The 22354-nt window shown below is 44.2% G+C and overlaps 1 protein-coding gene across 2 annotated transcripts in view; it reads right to left on the bottom strand.

Annotated features, from left to right (window-relative positions):
• PNPLA7 (patatin like domain 7, lysophospholipase) overlaps positions 1–22354 on the bottom strand; it is a 432325-nt gene that overhangs the window by 264111 nt on the left and 145860 nt on the right. For both annotated transcript variants that reach the window (XM_084650336.1, XM_084650337.1), the window contains one exon: positions 20471–20676. In XM_084650336.1, coding sequence (XP_084506462.1) covers positions 20471–20676 — 206 coding nt within the window. The remainder of the gene's footprint in view (positions 1–20470; positions 20677–22354) is intronic.

Raw genomic sequence — 22354 nt, 5'->3', positions numbered from 1 at the left:
TTCCCCCCGCCCCCGCTCTCCTGCTGGTAATAGCTCACCTTACCTGATCACTCTTGTTACAGTGTGTATATTAACATCCATTGTTTCATGTTCTCTGTGTATATAAATCTACCCACTGTATTTTCCACTGCATGCATCCAATGAAGTAAGCTGTAGCTCACGAAAGCTTATGCTCAAATAAATTTGTTAGTCTCTAAGGTGCCACAAGTACTCCTTTTCTTTTAACTTTAATTAAGCCTCACAGCACCTGCAAAGTAAGTAGCATAGCTAAGATTTTTCAAAGGAGACCAAGGGGGTTAGGTGTCCAATTCCCACTGAATTTCAAAAGGAGTTGGGTTCTAAGTTCCTTAGGCACCATTGAAATTCCAAGTCTTTTTCTGTTTTGCATATGATGAAACTGAGGCAAAGGGACAGGAGATGACTTGCCCAAGGTCCCACAGCAAGTTTGTAACAGAGCCAGGAATAGAATCCAGATCTCCATTCCCAGTTCCCTAGTTTTATAGCTAGAACATGCTTCCTTATCACCTTTTTGCATTATATACTGAGTGTTGTTTCTTTGGTTTCCCTTAATTCATACAGAAAAACAACAAAATTGAATAAACTTGCAAAGACCTCCTGAATGTCCCCACGAAAACAACTTCAAAGGGAGGGAGATTGGGGGAGAGGGACTTTATAATGGTTTCTGAAACCCCAGGGAAGAATGGGTAATTATTACCAGGGGGTTCGAATATCACCCAAACATTACAAGTTGTGTGCCCCCAATATCAGCTTGTTCACTCACCACCAGTAACAATTCCTAGGAGTGGAGTTTGACAAATTAAACTTTCCATGGTTTTCATTATCCTACCTGTGTATCTTCCCTTCCAACCCTGTATTATAGGATTTGTCTTTCAAAATCTGTCGCTCTGAGGGCTTCCCTTTACCCCAGCTTTTCCTTCCCTGATGATATGCCCTGACCCTACACGCAGACCCAGTTTCCAGCAAAAGCTCTGCTGTTAAGCATTACTCCACTTCCAAAACCAGGTCACTTTGTTCACCTATGAAAACAGAGGAACTCTTTTGTGCTCTCATTGCTACATCAAGCCTCCACCCACACACTTGAGTACAGTTCAGTTTAAGGTTGAAGCACAGGTGCTGGTGTGACAGATTTTTGTTACTAATTTGCCTGAGGCATCAGGTGATTAGGCTGAGGACGCAGGATTGTTAGGGGAGGAGATGACGGAACACACCAAGTAACCGAGTTTTAAAGCTTTATTAATAAAATAATAAAACAACAGCGGAGAGTGCTGGGGATTTTATTCCCCTCGTTACTTAAAGGACAGAAGAAAGTGTTAGTATCCCAAGCCCCAACCCACTTTTATACTTACACCCGCACTACCTGAGGCTGGCCAAGCCTGGGTGTAATGTAAGAAGAAGAGGGGGAGGGGTGGACAGGAGCTTTTAACCCGGGCACGGGTTATTTAGGGTCCGCTATTGATTTTTTACTTGCTTTAGCTTTGGGGAGGGTTTTTAAGTCCCTGGGGCTTGGGGGGCAGGGCTTTTGATTTTTAAGCTTTGTGTACCAGTTTAAACCGGCCATTCGTGGCTTTTTTAAACACATATTAGCTTTAGGGCGGTGAGACGCTTATTATTATTTTTTGCTGACCTTGTTGTTTTACTTTTTTTGTGGTCCCTGCAATTTTGTTCAGCAACGCTCCTTTCTCACAACTGGTCGGGGGGGTGGACTCCCCCCCTTCTGTCTTGGCATGTATCAGAGTATGTGCAATGTCCTTGGGCTGAAGTCAGCTCCTTACTTCGGGTTTAGCTGGAACATCTAGTTAACCCGTTCCTTCCTCCTTTCCTCCCCCTTCGGCCTTTCACCGCCTGTAAAGAAACCTTTTGTTCCGCATTTATACCTGTAACCCTTCCCGAAATTCTTTCCAATACATACAACAGCATTAGCAACATATGAGGCTGGTGTTTACCCAGGAGACCCCCTGGAGGGGGGCAGCCATCTTGTGACAGTCTCCCTCTTGACCCCGAATCAACATTTTATTATGAGGGGTCACCATTTAGGTTTTTACCCTTTTTTTGACATGGTGGCTAGTGTCACCATTGGCCTTTTACACAAGCAGCAATATAGCACAAACAGAATTGTTAGGGCGAGAACAATTGCATACACTAGCCAGTAGTGGCTTTTGGCTTCATTAGTAACATGGCATAACATGTCCCCCTATTGGCATAGATGCCCCATCCAGATAGCTGTAGCAAAGGCAGCTTTTGTTAGATTAAACGTGTGCTGCAACATGGTAAAGGATGAGGCATTTGTTTGGAATATGGATAGTTGTTCCTCGGTGTAAGTCAAGGGCAGGAAAACATTGGGTGTAATTTATGAAAAATTAAACATAACATAGTTACAGATATTGACCATATTTTGCATAACCGCGGGCCAATGCATTGACAAATTTTGGGTCTGCGAGTGTAACAGCAAATTAAGGGACACCCTGGGGTAGGTGGTCCTTCAAACACATGCAGAGGTATTGGTAAACACATGGGCCTTAGTGGGGGCATATCCCGATGCCTCCCCTTCCCAGCAGATGTGTTGACCCACCTCGTAAAAGTGGCCTGGCATTGCCTTTTTTTAATATATTATTTGAAGGGCCTTTATAGGCCATAATTTCCAGGTATTTCCCTTTGCAATTTATATGTGCTGATAGTTGGGAAGATGTAGTCAGCACATATTGTTTAGCCATGTCATTTTGGGGAGCCACCTCCCACATGTCACAACGGTCCACCCAATTCCAGATAATATGTGATGCCACATTCCCAGGATGCTAAGCCACAACTGCTCCCCCCCGCCAATGAATAATTGACCTTTTATTTTTTATTATGGTTAATTTTGAACAGTGGTAAAATCAATAAAGGAGGACAAAAGCATCAGACACCCAAGAATTCCCACAGACGTGCCACCATACATACATTGTACCACACTGACACATTTTGCAGGCCCGAAGCAGCAAGAGCAGTTCCACCTGTTTGGGGTGTCCTTGGGCTCTTGCTATTACTGCCTTGTTTTGTTAACAAAGCAAGAGAGAAAGAAAGAGACCACCACAAATGTGCGTATTGGGGAAACTGAGGCCTGGATGAAAAACTTTCTAAATTATTAGTTGTTTTGTTACAGACCTTTTTGGCTTTTGTTATGGATGTTGTTTGCTTGATTTAGAAGGTTACAACAACAATATTACATTTTGAGATTAGTAACTGCTATTGCTTGCCAAAGGGCTTTTTATTTTACTTTTATTTTAGGCCAGCACAGGAAGAACAGGGTTTGTTTTCATGGGATCCAGGGGAGGTTTGGGGCCACCCACCACATACTTTGCCGTGGCCCGCCTGTGCACTGTTTTTAAGGCACCTTCCCTTTAGCCTTTTACCACGCTATGGCTTGGGCCCCATTAGCAGCTCGAGCCAGGGAGAGCCTTTGGAGGTATTTTTTGTTTTTAGCATTATAATTATTTAGATAATTTTATGGATTGCTGGAAACCCGGACGGTCCAGGCAGGTGGCTGGTCCACAACCGAAGCCCACGACGCTATGACCAGAAACATAGGGAGAAACATGTTTTGAGCTCATTGGCCTGCGCCCATTTTAGTTTGCCGGGTAGCTGAAGCTGGTACACTACCGGGGAGATGCGATTTACAATGGGGTACGGACACACGCACTTGACGTTTAGAGTGTGGGCCGCCTTCCCCAGCTTTTGCAACATTACTGTATTTTTAATTTGCCATCCGCAGATGACTTTAACAATGATTTTTTTTACATTTGGCTTTTTTTTTTTTTTTTTAAATTTAAAAGCTGCCTTTATGGCTTTGCTCTTACATAGCTCCTCCCTCAACTGGGCAAAGCTGAGACTTTTTTGGTTGTGGCAAACGGTAAACGTGATTATTGGTAAACACAGTATTTATATTTGTTTATTAACAGGTTGCTAACATTTTTATTTAAAAAAAATTTTTTTTTTAGGAATTAATACATACATATTGCCCATTATATAGTACTTTAGTTTTATTATTTAATTTATTTTATATATAGGATATTAGTGAAATGTTTTTACTACAGGGCTTTGGAGCAACAGGCAAGGACAAGCACACCCCCTTTTGAGAAGTCCACTCACCTGGTGTTTAATAGCCTTCCTTTCTCCCCAGCCCACTGGCTCAAGGTCTGGGGTAGCCAGAAGGATTTTATGTGCCATATGAGGAGAGGGCTAACTTTTTATATTTTTGCTTTTAGAGCTTGTTGGTGTGTGTTTTTAATAATATTTTTTTTTATTTAAAAGGTCTAGCTTTATTATGCCAGAAAAATACTGCATTTATTTGTATTGATAAGTATTAAACAGTAATTTTTTGCTTTGCTTTAGCAAGTGTATTAAAACCTTAGTGTTTTTTGATATAACCCAAAACATTTTGTGTTTTAAGGTGGATAAAGCAGTATTTGCATTTTAGTACATCCCATGTGCAATAGCAGTATGATTTTTTATTTTTATTTGTTTATGTATTAGGCTGTTTTGTAGCTGGGACAGAGAGTTTAATTTATTTTTAGGTTTACAGTATTTATAATTTTTGCTTTAAAACTAATTTTTTTTAATATGGTGTCTGCTACCTGAGGAGGTTTTTTTACAGCATTTGGTACACAACACTGCTAGCAACAAGACAAGACAAAACATGGAACACAAAACGTAATTTTTATTGTAACAGTAGATTCATGGTATTTTGGGTGGCTTTTTAGCTGGCTTTACCCCTTTGGGGGTGCCAGCTTATTGCTTAAATATAAATATATATATATACACACACACACACACACACACACTTTATAAATACCCTTCCTGGTTGCAGGCAAAACAGAAGAATTACTCCCATATTTTCCTGTTTTTATTTTATAGGCAGGCCAGGTTTTAATGGCTTTTATCTTTATTAGTTCGGTAATTTGCATTAACACAGATGCTTTTTGGCTTGCTTTTGGATTCAAAGCCATTAGCAGCTTAGAGACTCTGTCTTAAAAAGGACACGATCAACTTTTACCAGAGTTTTGATTACTTTTAATTTTTAACTTTTGCTTTTAAAACACACAGCGATTTAAAAGAAAACACAGCCTATTGTGGCTCCCTTTGGCGCCCTAATAGGATTTTAATTAAGTAGTATAATATGTTGTTTGCATTTTTTTTATCCCTTTTATAATATACATTGGGGAAAATGCACATTTTTTATAATTTAATTTTCATAACATTAGCCATATTAATTTTTATATAAGGTGTAACTGGTTTTTTTGTGCTTATAGAATTTTTATGTATTTTTAGCAAAGTGACATTTTGATTACACAGAGCCATTTTAAGGCTTAGTGTGGGGCACTGTCTTTTTTTTTTTTAAAGAGCTTTTTATTTGCTATTTTGTTACCAAAAAGCAAAATTAAAGTCTTTTTTTATTTTTTTGACTTTGACAGCCCTGCTGCAGTCAGAACTGGTTTTCATTTAAAAACATTTTAAATTTTGTAAAGCATTGAGTTACCTTAAGGGTTAAATGCTAAATACCAAAGTTAAACAACACTAGTTACCTGTGTCTGGCAAAAAGTGGTTTTTGGTTTTGCAACTTTGAATGAAAGATTTAAATGGATTTTAGTGGTATTATTTAAAATTTAATTTATTTTTAACCTATAAAACAAAGATTATACACACCAGGAGTGGTTTTTTTAAGCAAAATTTGACTAGCTCGTTTATAGTCAAATGGTTTTACTTAGATAGTCTTTTTACCTGGATTATTTACAGACATTCCTTTAGAAAAAAGGCCCATTTTTCCTTCAGAATGGCTGCAAAGAAACCAAGAACTTTCTTTTTAATACTTTTACAATGTTTAACTGCTTAATTCCCTCCAGCCTCTGCAGAGTTAACTTTTTACCTTTTTAAAAATTTGCTAATTTTTTAAATGATATTTTAATTAATTTAGATTTTATTATTTTAAATATTATTTTGGGGGGTTGAATTTTTTATGTTTGCACTTTTTATTTTTGCTATTATGCCCGTAGGGCTTTTAACCTGTTTTTAAATTTTTTTTTATTTGTTGCCCACCTGCTTTTTTAGGCCCGATCTTGCTTTTTTTGCCGAACCGTTCCTTTTCATGGGTGCAGGTTTTGTTCCACTACCAATTTAGCAAGGGGGGTAGGCTCCTTAACTAGCCCCCACCTCTCCTGGTCCCTTTCCTCTTCATAATTACCCCATGGGGTGCTTTTTTTTTTTTGCAATTGGGGGGGTGTACATATGACCTTTTTCCCCTTTACCACTGGACCTCTCCTCGGTCTTAATGAGGGGTGCAACAAGGTTCCACCCAAAATTGAGGATTCTTACAAAGGGAGAGATTAAAGCCCTTACAAGGGTCACCCGATTCATCCCCCATGAGGCTTGCCACCTGGACTGAACGTACGGCCAACTGATGTTTTAACTGTTTGATTTTTTTTTTTTATGGCGGGCACACTGCCATTGCGGTGTATGCTGAGCACAAATGGTCAAATTTTTGACAAGCCCCTGAAGGACCAGTACTTGCTTAGCCATTGTTTCCAGACAGGTGCATTCTGCTTTTTCCGCCTGGAAGTCTTGTCTTAAGGCCTGCAACTTATTCTGGACATAGGCTTGGGTTGCCGCCTGGTTAGTAATTTGCACTTTCAGTTGCTCAATTTCCACTAGCTGTCGGTACACAGCTCTTCCCTTCTCCCTAATTCCTCTTTCTGCCCCCAACAACATTTGATACCACATGGCTGCCGCAGTCCATATCAATCCCACAGCTGGCCCTAGATTTTTACCCTTCTGCTTTTTATACCTGGCATACAGGTCTAACAAATCCTGCCAAGTATGCACGCTTCTTTGGAGCTCCGCCACAGAACCCCAGGAATTGTATTCCACTTTGGTGAGAGCCCTCTCCAACCGGGAGAGGTTCTTATCCCCCCTTTGAAAGAGGCAACAGGGTCCTGTCCCTTGTTGCTGCCTCCCCCGTGGCCCCAAGCACCAGGGGCAGTGGGGCCTCAGCCCTCGGACCGCCCACTCCACCCCTTCCCCCAAGTCCCCACCCTTCACCCACCTCTTCTTCCCCCCTTCCTTCCCCTTTACTCCGCACACAGCGTCCTCGCTTCTCCCCCTTCCCTCCCCTGCCTCCTACCCGTGGCAATCAGCTGGCTTGCGGCATTAAGGAGGGAGGGAGGGAGGAGCGAGGACATGGCGCGCGAGCTCCTCCTCCCTCCCCTGCCTCCTGAACACCACAAGCCAGCTTATTGCTGTGGGCAGGAGGCAGGAAAGGGAGGGAGGGAAGAGCGCTGCATCCTTGCTCCTCTCCCCACCCTCCTGCCCACGGCAATCAGCTGGCTTGCAATGTTCAGGGGGCAGGAGGGTGTGGGAAGGAGTGAGGACTTGGCACACAGCCTCCCTCCTCCCTGCAGCAATCAGCTGGTTTGTGGCGTTCAGGAGGCAGGGGAGGGAGGGGGAGCCTGCACACCGAGTCCTCGCTCCTCCCCCCTCCCTCCTGAATGCTGCAAGCCAGCTGATTGCTGCGGGCAGGAAGCGGGGGGAGGCACTGATCCGTGGGGTCTGCCGGCGGGCGGGAGGCGCTGTGGGGTGGGGGTGTAGGGGAACTGATAGGGGGCTGCCAGCTGTGGAGAAAGCAGGCAGCCAAATGATGTTATAGCGAAGCATTGCACAACTTTAAATGGAGAAAGTTCTGTAATTGAACAGGGACATAAGATCGAAACAACATTAAACAAGAGGATGTTAAGTGGGGAGTTACTATATCAGACTGTGTGCAATGACCTTGGGCTGGAGTCAGCTCCTTATCTTCGTGTTTAGCTGAAACATCAAGTTAACCCGTTCCTTTCTCCTTTCCTCCCCCTTCGGCCTTTCGGCGCCTGTAAAGAAACCTTTTGTTCTGCATTTATACCTTTTACCCTTCCCAAAATTCTTTCCAATACATACAACAGCATTAGTATATGAGGTGGGGGGGCAGCCATCTTGTGATCAGTAACAGTTCCTAGGAGTGGAGTTTGACAAATTAAACTTTCCATGGTTTTCATTATCCTACCTGTGTATCTTCCCTTCCAACCCTGTATTATAGGATTTGTCTTTCAAAATCTGTCGCTCTGAGGGCTTCCCCCTACCCCAGCTTTTCCTTCCCTGATGATATGCCCTGACCCTACACACAGACCCAGTTTCCAGCAAAATATTTGCTATTAAGCATTACTCCACTTCCAAAACCAGGCCACTTTGTTCACTTATGAAAATAGACGAATTCTTCTGTGCTATCATTGCTACATCAAGCCTTCACCCACACACTTGAGTACGGTTCAGTTTAAAGTTGAATCACAGGCGCTGGCTCTAGGGGTGCTGTCACACCCCCTGGCTTGAACTGGTTTCTGTCATATACATAGTTTACAGTTCATTCCAACAGGGATGAAAGAGATTTAGGCCCAATGTTCATTTAGCCCTTGGCCTCTCTACTTATGCTGCCCAGAAGGTGAAACCTGCTGTCAAATGAGGTGGCGGTTTGGGGGATATGATTACCCATTTGCCTGTACCTGGGTCACTTAAAATAGCTATGATCTATGAACAATCTGGTGTATGAGGGTGCTTTACCAATCACATATGCCATCCTCTCACCTTTTTCTGCCCTGCCCCATCACTTCTTTGGGTCACCTTGTCTTCAGGTTAACAGACTTAAGATGTCCACTTCTGGCTATTTAATGGGGATGTTAAGAAGCATATGTTTCCATTATTTGAATATTGTGTTTGTTTTTCTGGATTTATCTCCCCATCAAAAAGACAATGAAAATTATATAAGAAGGAAAGCTGCTCTGAACACTCTGGACAGCCACAGAATAAAAAACATTTACTGACAAGAATATTTATTTGGGGGATGGGTAGAAGGTCTGAGCTAGCATTATGGGAGCCCACAGTCAGCCTGAAAACACACTGTCTACTCTGTTTTAATAATATGTCAACCGCCACAAGAACTTTACAGGAAAACACAAAACCATGAAAGCAGAATTACATCTGATTGCCAATCTCTTCCACTAGGTTCCTGTGCAGGGAGCCTTGTTTTGAGCAAGCTGGCCAGCATTTGTAACAGCACAGCAACCAGCGGCATTGGTATCACGGAGCCCAAGAACAGCACCTGCCCCTCTCCTTGGAAAGAAAAGTTACTTGTTTTATGGGGGGGAAAGTGGCAGAGTGCTGAATCTGCGACAGTGTGTAATTTCAGGGAGGTTATACCAAGTACAACATTTACACACCACTACGATGTTTGAGGGCACCCACTACTAATTTAACACAATGGAAGGCAGAATAGGTCCATTTCAGTTGTGTCCTCTCAAAATTTCTTACTTCCGCTGCACAGTTTAGAACAATGTCCAATACCACGCTTTACAGGGTGTGGGGACAGGGAAGGGGTGTTAGCACAACAGGAAGAAACCCACTTATAATCAAATGTAAGAAAAGAAAGGCGTATTTCTCCCCTTCCCAAAATCATCACAGTCTTTGAGACTCCCTCACTGGCATCTGGAAAGCAAAGAGCCAAATGCCTGCTACTCCAGAGGCCTGGTTTTTGGTAAAGATTCCTGTATTCTTCATCAGCAAACCAAGAAAATGTAGCTATGAAAGTTCTCGGCAAACTGTCTGTGAAAGGCTGGGACTGCCATATAATTCCTCTCTCGAGTGTTCACACCCAGCCTCACTGGCAGTGCACTTTTAAGCACAGTATCTCTGCTCCTTTGGCAGTCACATATCATCAGACTCCAAACTGAGGTTTACTGGTGAAGAGAATGTGACAGAGCATTCCAGAGCCTGTACCCCCTTCCCACCCTCCTGCCCCAGGAGATTCTGGCGACAAGTTGATTACACTGTTCATCAAGAGAAACACAGGTTTCGGAGTAAGCACCCTGCACTTAGCATGTCAATTTGGTGAACAGAGTATTTAGGGGAAACTATATAATCAGCTCATGTCATTCCTATGCTTAATCTCCCCATTTACACAGTGTTTAGTAGTTCAAGCACCAGGCAATAGCTCCCTGCTCCAAGGTATTAGTGAGGGGAACGTAACCCACTGCCCAGCACCCTAGGCCACATATTTCCAAACACTAGGCTGTTATTACATTACATGTAATAATAATGTTATTATTACATTGTTTGCCTGAGGGCAATCTTTTAGTGTCACTTCTCCACAGCGAACCTTGGCAGTATTTGCCCAATGTGAAGTGACACCAGGAGAAAAGAATGATTGGAGAGATTCCAAGATAAGTCACAAGAGAGGAAAACACCTTACATAACTGTTGTTCTTCAAGATGTGTTGCACATGTCCTTCCATTCTTAGAGTAACCACACCCTGTGCACAGTCATCTAATTTTTCCCCACAGTGGTACCCACTGGGGCAGCTGGAGCACACTTGGAGTGCTGGTATAAAGGGCCCAGGCACCCCAGAACCCCCTCAGTTCCTTCTTCCCGGACAACTCCAATGCAGAGGATTAAGAGGGTGGATCGTGGAATGCACATGTGTGACATCTTAAATAATATTACAGAAGGTTAGTACTGTACCTGTTTTTCTTCAAGTGATTGCACATATGGACTTACGCATTAAATGTTGCCAATCTTGTTGAATGCTCAGTTACTGTGCTCCATGGGAAAATCCCAGCCAGATCACAACATACACAATTATTGGAGGCTATCCACGATGCAATTTTCTGTGAAGAGATTGGGAGGCCCTTCCTCCTGTCTGCAATGGTCATGAATAGTTAGGTTGACAAATGGAGCTGTTCAGTCCTGTCTGTAGAATGTCAAAGCCCTTCTACCATCCAGGGTGTGCAGGCGTTGCTCCTCTCTATTGGAAAGTGGCTTTGGGTGAAACATAGGAAAGTAAATCAACTGGTGAATATGAAAGTTAGAGATCACCTTCAAGAGACGTCTCAGATGAGGGTGCAGATATACTTTGTCCTTAAAGAAAATTGTGTAAGGAGATTTCAACAGCAGACCGCACAGCTCAGCCACTCTCCTGGCTGAAGTGATAGATGTAATAAGGAGCCACGTGGCTAAAGACTCAAACGAAGCCCCATTAGTTTTGACAAAACTAAGTCCAAGTCCCAGGGAGGAACAGGTTCCTTTATCTGTAGGTACAACCTTTCCAGGTTTACAAAACCTTACAAAAGTTCATTGTCATAGTATTAGAAAATACAGAACAGTTGTCCACATTAGGATGGAAATATTGCTGCCAAATAGACCTTGATAGAACTAGCTGGCAGTGACTGATGTTTTAGGTGAAACATATCAAGGATATATCTGTGTAGGAGTGGAACAGAAGGGGAAAGTGTAACAGAGTTTGTTCGATCAGGGTAGTAGGAAAGCGTCTCTGATGGAATCCGGACTATGATCTTGTGGGGAACAAACTGATGGCATTTCCTGTTGGCTTTGGTTGTGAACTGGTCTACCTAGGGATTCCCCCACTGCTGGAAAATGCACCTGGCTACATCCAAGCAGAGACTACTCATGGTGACTCATAACCCATCTGCTTAGGTGGTCTTCAAGCTTGTTCTGGTCAGGTAAGAGGCTTTGAGATTGAACTGGCAATGCAAAAGTTCCATAGGTGAACTGCCTCTTCACAAAGTGGTGATGAGCAAGCTCTTCCTGCCTGTTGAGGTAAAACGTTGCCTCTGCTTTATCTGTGAGAACAAACAAGATTTCTCTCTTGATCTGAGATAAGAAAGCCTGAAAGGCTAGGTGGACAGCCCTTACCTCCCTGAAACTGATATGTAGAGACTGGTCCCATGAGGACCATAAACGCTGAGTTTCAAGGGGACTGAGATGTGCCCCCAACCCCAGGGAAGACATGTCCATCACCAATGTCAGCAAAGATTGAGGGAGGACAAAGGCAACGCCTGCACATACACTGACTGGGTCTGTCTGCCAATCTAGAGAAGTCAATATTCAAGAGGGAACATTCAGCACAAAGTTCAGATGGCAACAACTTGGCAAATAAATGCAGGCCAGACAATTGAGTCCTGAGACGAGGTCTGAGCAGTTGTGACTGGGTGAGCCTTGAGATCTGCAACCAGTGATCACATTGTTTGGAACCTTGAGTCCGGAGGTAAAGCTCTGGCTTGAGCAGAATCCAGTACTGCTCCTTTAATTCTGTCCTCCGAACTGGACAAAGTTGATAGTGTGAAAAAGTTCCTCCTCTACCTTGGTGGGTCTTGCACTTATAGGCAGATTTGCTCCCCTTGAAGCTTCACAGCAGCCATTAGTTTGGCAGTTTTTGTGAACCCACAGTCCAGGTCAATTCCTCCTGTGTCTGACCAGGAGTTGAGAGGTTTGGGGGGAACCCGGGCCCGCCTTCTCCTCCAGGTTCCAGCCCAGGGCCCTGTGAACTGCAGCTGTCTAGACTGCCTCCTGGAACAGCTGCACAACAGCTACAACTCCCTGGGCTACCTCCCCATGGTCTCCTCCCAACACCTTCTTTATCATCACCGCAGGATCTTCCTCCTGGTGTCTGATAATGCTTGTACTCTTCAGTCCTCCAACAGTATGCGTTTTCACTCTCAGCTCCTAGCTCCTTACAAGCGCACCACAAACTAAAGTGAGCTCCTTTTTGAACCCAGGTTAGCCCTGATTAGCCTGCCTTAATTGATTCTAGCAGCTTCTTGATTGACTGCAGGTGTTCTAATCAGCCTGTCTGTCTTAATTGTCTCCAGAAGGTTCCTGATTGTTCTGGAACCTTCCCTGTTAAACCTTACCCAGGGAAAAGGGACCTACTTAACCTGGGGCTAATATATCTGCCTTCTATTACTCTCCTGTAGCCATCTGGCCCGACCCTGTCACAATCGTTAGACCCAGAGCTCCAAAAGCTGACTGGATGAGAGATATCCTTGCCAGTACCTAAGCCCTGGAACAGCCTGTAACTATCCAGTCATACAAGAAATGGTAGGCTTGTACTCCTGGCCTCCTTAGGAAAGCAGCTATCACTGTCAGACATTTTGTGGAAACTTGGGGAGATGCTGTCAGGCCAAAAGGCAGCACAGTGAGCTGCTGATGAGAGCGTTTCACTACCAACCTGAGATACTTTCTATGACCTTAATAAATCACCACATGAAAGTAGGCACCTTTTAAGTCGAGGGCAGCATTCCAGTCTCCAGGGAGGGAATAATGGAAGCCAGGGTGACTATGCAAAACTATTTTTTTGATATATCTGATGAGCTGGCACAGGTCTAAAATTGGCAAGTGACCCTTTGCTTTTGGGATTACAAAATAACAGGAGAGAACCCCTTCCCTCTGTTAAACTGAACCCTTTCCCTCTCCCACCAAAAAGAGAGTCTGAACCTCCTGGAGGAGGAGCTCCTCATGAGAGTAGTCCCTAAAGAGGGATGGGAGGGAAGGGGGAGAGGAGCAGAAATAAATTGGAGGGTATATCTCACTTCCACAGTGCTTAATACTCATTAGTCTGAAGTAATCTGGGACAAAGCACTGAGGAAGCAGGAAAGACAGTTTGCAAACACCGGAGAGATAGAATCTGGCATCCTGGAAACTGGTATAGCACCCTCAACTGACTCCAAAACGCCTATTTAGCGCTCCTCGGTATCTGGATGGAGCAGGCATTGACATAGATGCAGGAGGAGGAGGTGGCCTGTGTCTATAACCTCTACTCTTCTTTCTTTGTAAGTCCTGATGAGGAGCAGGGGCAGAGTATCAGTGGTCTGCTGCAGGCAAAAATGTTTCCTGGACAGGGCCAGAGTATACAACACCAAAGACTTTAAAGTCAGCATAGAATCTTTCAATCCATAGAGCTTAGAATCTGTTTGCCCTGAAAAAAGTGAAGACCCTTCAAAGGACAGGTCTTGAATTGTTTGTTGGACATCATGTGGAAGCCCCAACGACCACAGCCAAGAGCTCCTGTACATGGAAACCACAGAAGCCAGGGTCCTAGCAGTCTACTACACATGTAGTCCAACATGCAGTGAAGTTCTCACTATGAATTTCCCCTCAGTGTCCTCCAGCAACATATCCTTAAACTTTAACATGGAGTCCCAAATATTACAATGTCCCAAAAGGTTTGTTGGTTGGCAATTTTGAGTTGCAACACTGCAATAGAATAAGCCTTTCCACCCAGTAAATCTATTGTTTTTTAGCTTTTCCTTTGAATTGGAAATTGCCACCTGTTGGCCCTGTCGTTCCCTTCCACTGGCCACTGACTCCACCAAACAATCCTGGGGCGGGGGGACGGGACATAATATTAACATTTGGTCCTTTTCTGAGAAGGGAGGAAGGGACAAAGGAGCCTGCCAGAGTGGCTTCATGAGCTCCAGAATTGCTTCATTAACAGGTAAAGACACCTGCAATGGCCTGGTTGTGGCCAAAATGTCACTATGGCGATGGGAGGACTCCTTAACTTCCTCTACCTGGATCCCCAAACCTGAGGTAATCTTCTTCAATCCTTGGTGAGCTCTATAATCATCGGGAGGGGGTGAAATGCCCCATGAGGAAACTGTCTCATTAGAAGAGGAGGAGAATGAAGCCAGCACAGGCTGAGGATGCCCCTCCTCTGCTAGCTATCCAGCAGGCTCTTCCTGAACTACCTCTTCTGCTCAGCATCAGGACCTGTAACAGGCTCAGAAACAGGTAGTGCCTAGAGAGCAGACTCCCCATGCCTCTCCAAGGACACAGAGCAGGACCTAGAAACTGGGGAAATTCCCACAAGTTCCAGAAGGGCCACTGGACCAGCAGTGAGCCCCAGTGACTCCCTGGTCACATGCTCTTTTCCATTCCAGCTGTAGGATCTCGAGGCAACCCAGGGTAGTAATGCCTAGGTGGGGTAGCATGACTGGCTCTGAGGCTGGGAAACATAGGAGGCCATCTCTGATGCAGAGGCGTCTGAATCACACTCGGCTGACCACGCAGGGGCTGCTCTCAATGGTACCAGAGACTAGTGCGTAGAGCAGCCAATATTGCAGGCTTCCCTTTCAATGCACCGATGGGCATGAAGTCTAAGGCACAGGAGACTCTCACTGCACTGAGTTCTGCACAGACAATACTGGCGACCCTCTGTCTGCCATTACCAGAAGCACAGTCTTCTGCACTACCAGGGACATCAGTACCGATAGGCTCAGCATATCTCTTGCTGACACAAAAGCCTTTGATATGGTCTTGAGTCATTGCAGTATTGCAGACATAGAAGGCACCCCTCCAGCTACCAGACTCTATGATACCTGCCCTGGTACCAGAGCCAGTGATGCCTGTTTCAGTGCTACCAGAGACGAAAAGTGCTTTGGTTCCGGCTGCACTCTACTCTCCTCCCCATGCTTAGAAGATTCTGGAGCCAGCAACCTTCCTCTCTTGGCAGTATGTCTAGAGGTCTTATGGCTCTTCTGAGACATTGGGGACAGCAATTGGTGCTGGGTCTCAGGCAGCATAGGAGGTGCACTCCTAACTGATGCCAAAGCACTCTGTGCCAAGTCAGGATGGCTAGAGTCTGATAGAGATCTCAGGGCTGCCTCCATGAGCAAAACATTTAGCTTGGCTTCTCTGGCATTTTTGGTCCTTGGCTTAAAATATTTGCAAATTTGACAACAAACCTGAATATGAGCTTCCCCCAACTGCTTTAAGCAGCTTGAGTGTGGGTTGCTCATGGGCACTGGCCGAGCACAAGAGACGCAGAGCTTGAAGCCCAGGGACCATGTAACAGAAACCCCAGAAGTGTTGACCAAAAAGGAAACTAATCCTACTCTACTCTAATACTCTAATAACTAAGTACTAATCAACTAGAAAACTATTTACAAGAAATTTCCATGAGCACACTGACAGCAGCTGCTAATGCAAGCCAAGCAATTCCTTCTTATCACCCATGACAGTCATCAGAACTGAAGAAGTTCTGGGGCGCTTGTGCCATTTATACTGGCTTGCAAGGGCACACTATGGTAGAGGGAACTTGAATTGCCCCAATAGGTACCACTGAGAGATGGAAATTTACAAGTAGAATCACTCGAAGAAGAACTTAAGGCAGTGGTTGTAGATGGAGCATTCAGCAAGTTTCAGCAATAGCTAGAGTGGCAGGGGGATTGAGGATTGATATTTTAGGGACAGTGGAGGCAAGTGTATTTGTATACTGGAGGGAAAGAAGCAAGAGGACAAGGACAGGTAAAACGAGGAGGACGAGGAAAAGGCTGTGAGTAGGGAACAGGGATGCCAAGAGAGGACTGGGGTCACGGAGCAGCTGGAGGGGTTTCAAAGAGAAAAACAAGTGCAAAATCTGCCAGTGAAAGGGAGAGGGAGGAAGGAGTGTTGCGGAATTGTGATGGCCCTTATCATAGAATCACAGAATATCGGGGTTAGAAGGGACCTCAGGAGGTCATCTAGTTCAACCCCCTGCTCAAAGCAGGACCAATCCCCAACTAAATCATCCCTCCCCATCTCCTCCTGGTGCATGGGGGAGGGAAATCAGAAAAATCTTGCATGGAGGGCACAGGAAGGAGTCAGAGATTGCACATGTGATAGGGATTGCGAGCTGGGGATTCAATGACAATGGAGAGGCAGTGCTGTTCAGCCAGTGATACAGTAGAACTAAAGAAGGAAAGAACAATTTTGCAGCAGAGGACATCCATGTTGTCTTGAGACTCTCTCCAGTGACAGTCACTGACATGAGAGCAGGTGTGGTGAAAGCTGAAGCTGGCAATGAGGCAGGTTTAGGGTTTTGGAACAGACATTTGGGGGGAAGGAGAAGGAAGGAATCATTTGGGGGGAAGGAGGTGAAGGAATCAAGTGTAGAGAGAGCAGAGTGCAGTGAACTAACAATGGAGTCTACGGAGGCGGAGGAGAGGGAACAATAAAGGAGTTGAGAGCGGTGGAGAATAAGAGATTAGATCACTGAAGTGTTAGTAGAGGGGAAAGAGGCAATAAGGAAGAAGTGATGGGGTAGCGTTCGGAGAGAGTCACCACTCCTGAGAGATCAGGAAAGGAACACTTGAGCTAAGGTAAGGTCAAGCAAGTGGCCACTTTGGCATGTAGGAGAGGTTGAAAGTCAAAAGAGAAAATGAAGGCAAAGAGGAGGAACAGCTTATGGGTCAGAGGGGGCATCTGCATGAAATTTGAAGTCACCAAGTATGATGGGGGGGACTATGGGGAGAGGAATAAAAAAAGTTAGGTGTCAAAATCAGAGAGGGTAGGGGAGATGGAGACGACAGCTATCTGGGGAGGGACAGCAGAGGAGTATATAATTGAACGTGATTTGAACAAGGAGATATAGTATAAAGAATGGGGTAGAAACTACAACATCTGTTGGAAAACTATTATATAAATTGATGGTGCACTATCACCGAGGGCATTGTGTTCAGTTCTCTTATTTGGAGGTAGGGTAAAGAGATCACAGAAATAGGAGCCTAGAGACAAAATTGGTTAGAAGCATGGAGAGACTAAAGATAGGGAGCGTTTAGAGAGGAGATAAAAAGAGGCAGCAGAGGTATGCAAAATAATGAATGGTCTAGGGAACATAAGCCAGAAAAATTCCCACTTACACGCTCTCAGTCAAGAACTAGGGGACATTCCACTAAAAACTGAAAGCTCAAGCTCACCATGACTCAATTGAAAAGTTCAAGCTCAGCTCAAGCTTATCATGGCTAAAATAGCTCAATCTCCCCACCACCAAGTCCTCTCCACTAATGCTGTTCTCAATCACTGTGGACAAAATCACCATCCTGCCTGTCACTCAGGCTCATAACTTGGGGTTTATCTTCGACTCAAGGTCCTCACATCCGGGCTATATCTAAATTTACTGATTCTTTATGCAAAACATTTCTGAGATACGGCCTTTCTTATCCATCTACATGGCTAAAACGCTCATCATCTTGCATCTTGATAATGGCAACAACCTTTTCTCTGACCTTGACAAATGCAATCTTGCCTCGCTCATATCTGTTCAGAATGCTGCTGCAAAAATAATATTCCCAGCTCATTGCTTTAACCATGTTACCCTTCTCTTTGCATCCCTCCACAGATTCCCTTTCCTTCATCATAGCAAACATAAGCTACCTGCCTTCACTTCTAAGGCCTTTCCCAGGCTATTCCCATCCTATCTATCAGCTCTCATTCTGTTCGACTCCAACTTCCAGTTGGTCCATGATGCCAGCCTCCATCACCACTTGTTAAATTTTCTAACAAGCCCCTTCATGTTTTCTCCCACACTGCCTTTCTCCCACACTCCCCAGAAACACCAGCAAAACTAATTCATTATCTCCTTCAAAACCCTCCTCAAATCTGTCCTTTACCATGAAAAGTTGGCTAGAAAGTTGGCTAGATTGTCGGGCTCAATGGGTAGTGATCAATGGTTCCATGTCTAGTTGGCAGCCGGTGTCAAGTGGAGTGCCCCAGGGGTCAGTCCTGGGGCCGGTTTTGTTCAATATCTTCATAAATGATCTGGAGGATGGTGTGGATTGCACTCTCAGCAAATTTGCAGATGATACTAAACTGGGAGGAGTGGTAGATACGCTGGAGGGCAGGGACAGGATACAGAGGGACCTAGACAAATTGGAGGATTGGGCCAAAAGAAATCTGATGAGGTTCAATAAGGATAAGTGCAGGGTCCTGCACTTAGGACGGAAGAACCCAATGCACAGCTACAGACTAGGGACCGAATGGCTAGGCAGCAGTTCTGCGGAAAAGGACCTAGGGGTGACAGTAGACGAGAAGCTGGATATGAGTCAGCAGTGTGCCCTTGTTGCCAAGAAGGCCAATGCCATTTTGGGATATACAAGTAGGGGCATAGCGAGCAGATCAAGGGACGTGATTGTCCCCCTCTATTCGACATTGGTGAGGCCTCATCTGGAGTACTGTGTCCAGTTTTGGGCCCCACACTACAAGAAGGAGGTGGAGAAATTGGAAAGAGTCCAGCGAAGGGCAACAAAAATGATTAGGGGTCTGGAACACATGACTTATGAAGAGAGGCTGAGGGAACTGGGATTGTTTAGTCTGCGGAAGAGAAGAATGAGGTGGGATTTGATAGCTGCTTTCAACTACCTGAGAGGTGGTTCCAGAGAGGATGGTTCTAGACTATTCTCAGTGGTGGAAGAGGACAGGACAAGGAGTAATGGTCTCAAGTTGCAGTGGGGGAGGTTTAGGTTGGATATTAGGAAAAACTTTTTCACTAGGAGGGTGGTGAAACACTGGAATGCGTTGCCTAGGGAGGTGGTGGAATCTCCTTCCTTAGAAGTTTTTAAGGTCGGGCTTGACAAAGCCTTGGCTGGGATGATTTAATTGGGGATGGGTCCTGCTTTTGAGCAGGGGGTTGGACTAGATGACCTCCTGAGGTGCCTTCCAACCCTGACATTCTATGATTCTATGATCCCTACAAAACACTTGACAATGGTTAGGCCGCTGGTGTGCTGAGAAAACAGCCTGTCCTGTAGACCAAGTCTCATTGTTTCTTTGTGCTCCCCCACTGGTCTGTCTGTAGCCATCTACTGTCTCTTGACTTATACTTAGATTGTAAGTTCTTTGGGGCAGTAGCTGTCTGTGGGTTTGTGTTTGTACAGTACCTACCACATTGGAGTCCTGGTCACAACAATACAAATAATAATGAAATAAATAAAAGACAACTAATTTTAAACGAATGAAAGGAGTTTTTTTTTAGTATGAACTATTAGAGTGAACTCACTGTCACAAAACCTCGATGATGAGATCATAGCAGGATTGATGTTTATATAGAATAATGAGAACATTTACAGGATGTTTATACAGGATAAAACACTAAGGTATATTCACCTTCATGCTTCACGGCTCATGATAACCACCAATTAACAGGGGCCAGGAAGAAACCTGCCCTATGGGCAGGTGTAGCAGGGTTCTTCTTTTGACCTACCCTATTAGTAAGTGCTGTAATCCTGCAGGGAGATACTGACTTATACCCTATGAATCATGTAGCAAGGGAGGCTCATTAACTCCACTCTGGTTAAAAAGAAGTGGGAGTGATACTCCGGTGAAATGTCTAGGACAGAGGTCTCTTTAGAGAAACACTACCAACATGTAAGCATGAGCTGAGGTTGGCGTTTTCCTTATTATCTGAGTTATCAGTAAAGCCAAATTCCAGGGCTAGGGTATGTCTGGACTAAATACAGGTTGTTAAAATATTGTTCAGAGGAAAAGTGGGCATTTAATCTGCTTGCAGCAGATTATTCCATCATTGAATATTACAGTTTCTTGCACCTTTCTCTGAAGTAATTGGTACTGACCCTGCTGTTGTAATAGATGTAATAAATTAGATCTGAGGTCTAACCCAGTGTGGCACTTCCTAAATTCCTACCCCAAGACATCTAGTTTGCTATTCGATGTGCTCTTGCAATAGCACATCATACTCACCTCCTCTGTGACGAAATGTGTCCAAAATACCTGTGCTTTATAGGTGGGTGTAAAAATGGAAAGCAATGCACCACTCAAAGGGGGAACTCACTCATAAAAATGGGATTTGGAAATGGACAGGAACGTGCAGTCTCGATTGGCCTTGATGGTGAAAATGAGAGGTTCCCCAGTAAGGACAGCTAGTTGGCCTACTATTTCCCCCGGATGGGTGATGAAAAGACAGGTCTCCTCCTCAGAGTCTATCTTCCGCTGGTACACATGAAGCAAACCCGAGATCACAAACTGGATGTTGACATCCTGAAAAGGACAGAGAGAGAGTCCTTCATTATAAACCCTCCTGGATTTTAAACCAACATTAATTGTAACAGTACTGCAATGACTGATGTGTTTGCTGTGGGGCTCTATGTAGCGTTAAGCACTTAGGCAATACAATAAGGCACATTCATGAATAATTAAAAGCATTTATTAATGCTGTAAACTGTTCCAGTCACAATATTGAAAATGGCTCTTTCTGACTGGGGCCATAATTGGGAGACCTCAAGAGGTAGAGATGACACAGACTTAATAGCAAAACTCTGAATAATGCTGTACTGTGACAAAACGGAATATATTAGCACTGGAAATTAGCAAAAATTTATTCCCTTAATTTGCATTTGCACACAGTTACATATTTTCAAACAAACAATCTCCTAGTATTATTACAGAACAATATTATGCGCTGAATGATATGCTTGTTGCAAAATGAACTAATATGCAAAGAAGTCCAATAGTGTATTAATAGGAGAAGGCATTCTAATAAAACTGAGTGACATACATAATGCACTGAGGGTTGGGATTTTGTAAGCAGGTTATCTGGGCATTTGTAATGCATATTTTCCCAAGAAATTGTGTGCAATATATGTATAAACTTGAAACCCAATGAGAAGGATGCTAAATTTACATTGCAACTTTAGCTATGCACTCTTCCAAACAAAACAAAACCCATAATCTGTAGCTAAGATTGCTGTTGCTATTAAAAGAGCTCCTCTCCTCTTTAATTGCAAAGGAAAAACTCAATACCATGCAAGGGAGAAAAGGGGTGGGGTGGGGGAGTTTCCCTGCTGTCTGTGTTTGCATTGCAATTCTGAGCCTCTGCACCGAGATGGCTAAGCGCCTACCAATTCCTCTTGATCTTGTTCAGCTCCCCATTCAAGAGGCAACAGAACCATAGAAATGTAGGAGTGGAAGGGACCTCAATAGGTCATCTAGTCCAGCCCTCTACACTGAGGCAGGACTAAGGATTATCTAGACCATCCCTGACAGGTGTTTGTCTAACCTCTTCTTAGAAACCTCCAGTGACAGAGATTCCAGATTTCAGAGTAGCAGCCGTGTTAGTCTGTATTCGCAAAAAGAAAAGGAGGACTTGTGGCACCTTAGAGACTAACCAATTTATTAGAGCATAAGCTTTCGTGAGCTACAGCTCACTTCCTCAGAACCTCCAGAACCTCTCTAGATAATTTGTTCCAGTCTTATAAGTTAGGAAGATTTTTCTAATGCCTGACCCAAATCCTCCTCCCTACAATTTAAGCGCATTACTTCTTGTCCTCTCCTCAGTGGATATGGAGAACAATTGATCACCCTCTTCTTTATAACAACCTTTTATATACTTAAGTCCATTTTCATGTCCCCCCCTCAGTTTTCACTTCTTCAGACTAAACAAACCCAATTTTTTAGTATTTCCTTACAGGGTTATGTTGTCTAGGCCACAGACTGCCTGATGTGCACTCTTCAACCCAACCTGTTTTAATCCAGATTATATGGCCCTCGTCACCAGAGTATCTGGGTGTTTCAGAAATGTTTTAATGAGTTTATCCTCAGAATACCCCCCTGTTAGGTTGGTCACCTGTCATTCTCATTTTACAGAAGGGGGGGCATGAGGCACAGAGAGGTGAAGGTAACCTGTACCGGAAGCCTGTGGCAGAGGAACTGATCCCAG

This window comes from Lepidochelys olivacea, assembly GCF_965140295.1.
Source record: "Lepidochelys olivacea isolate rLepOli2 genome assembly, chromosome: 16".
NCBI lineage: Eukaryota > Metazoa > Chordata > Testudines > Cheloniidae > Lepidochelys > Lepidochelys olivacea.
The sequence above is the reverse complement of the archived record's forward strand: the minus strand, read 5'-3'. Positions and strand labels throughout refer to the sequence as shown.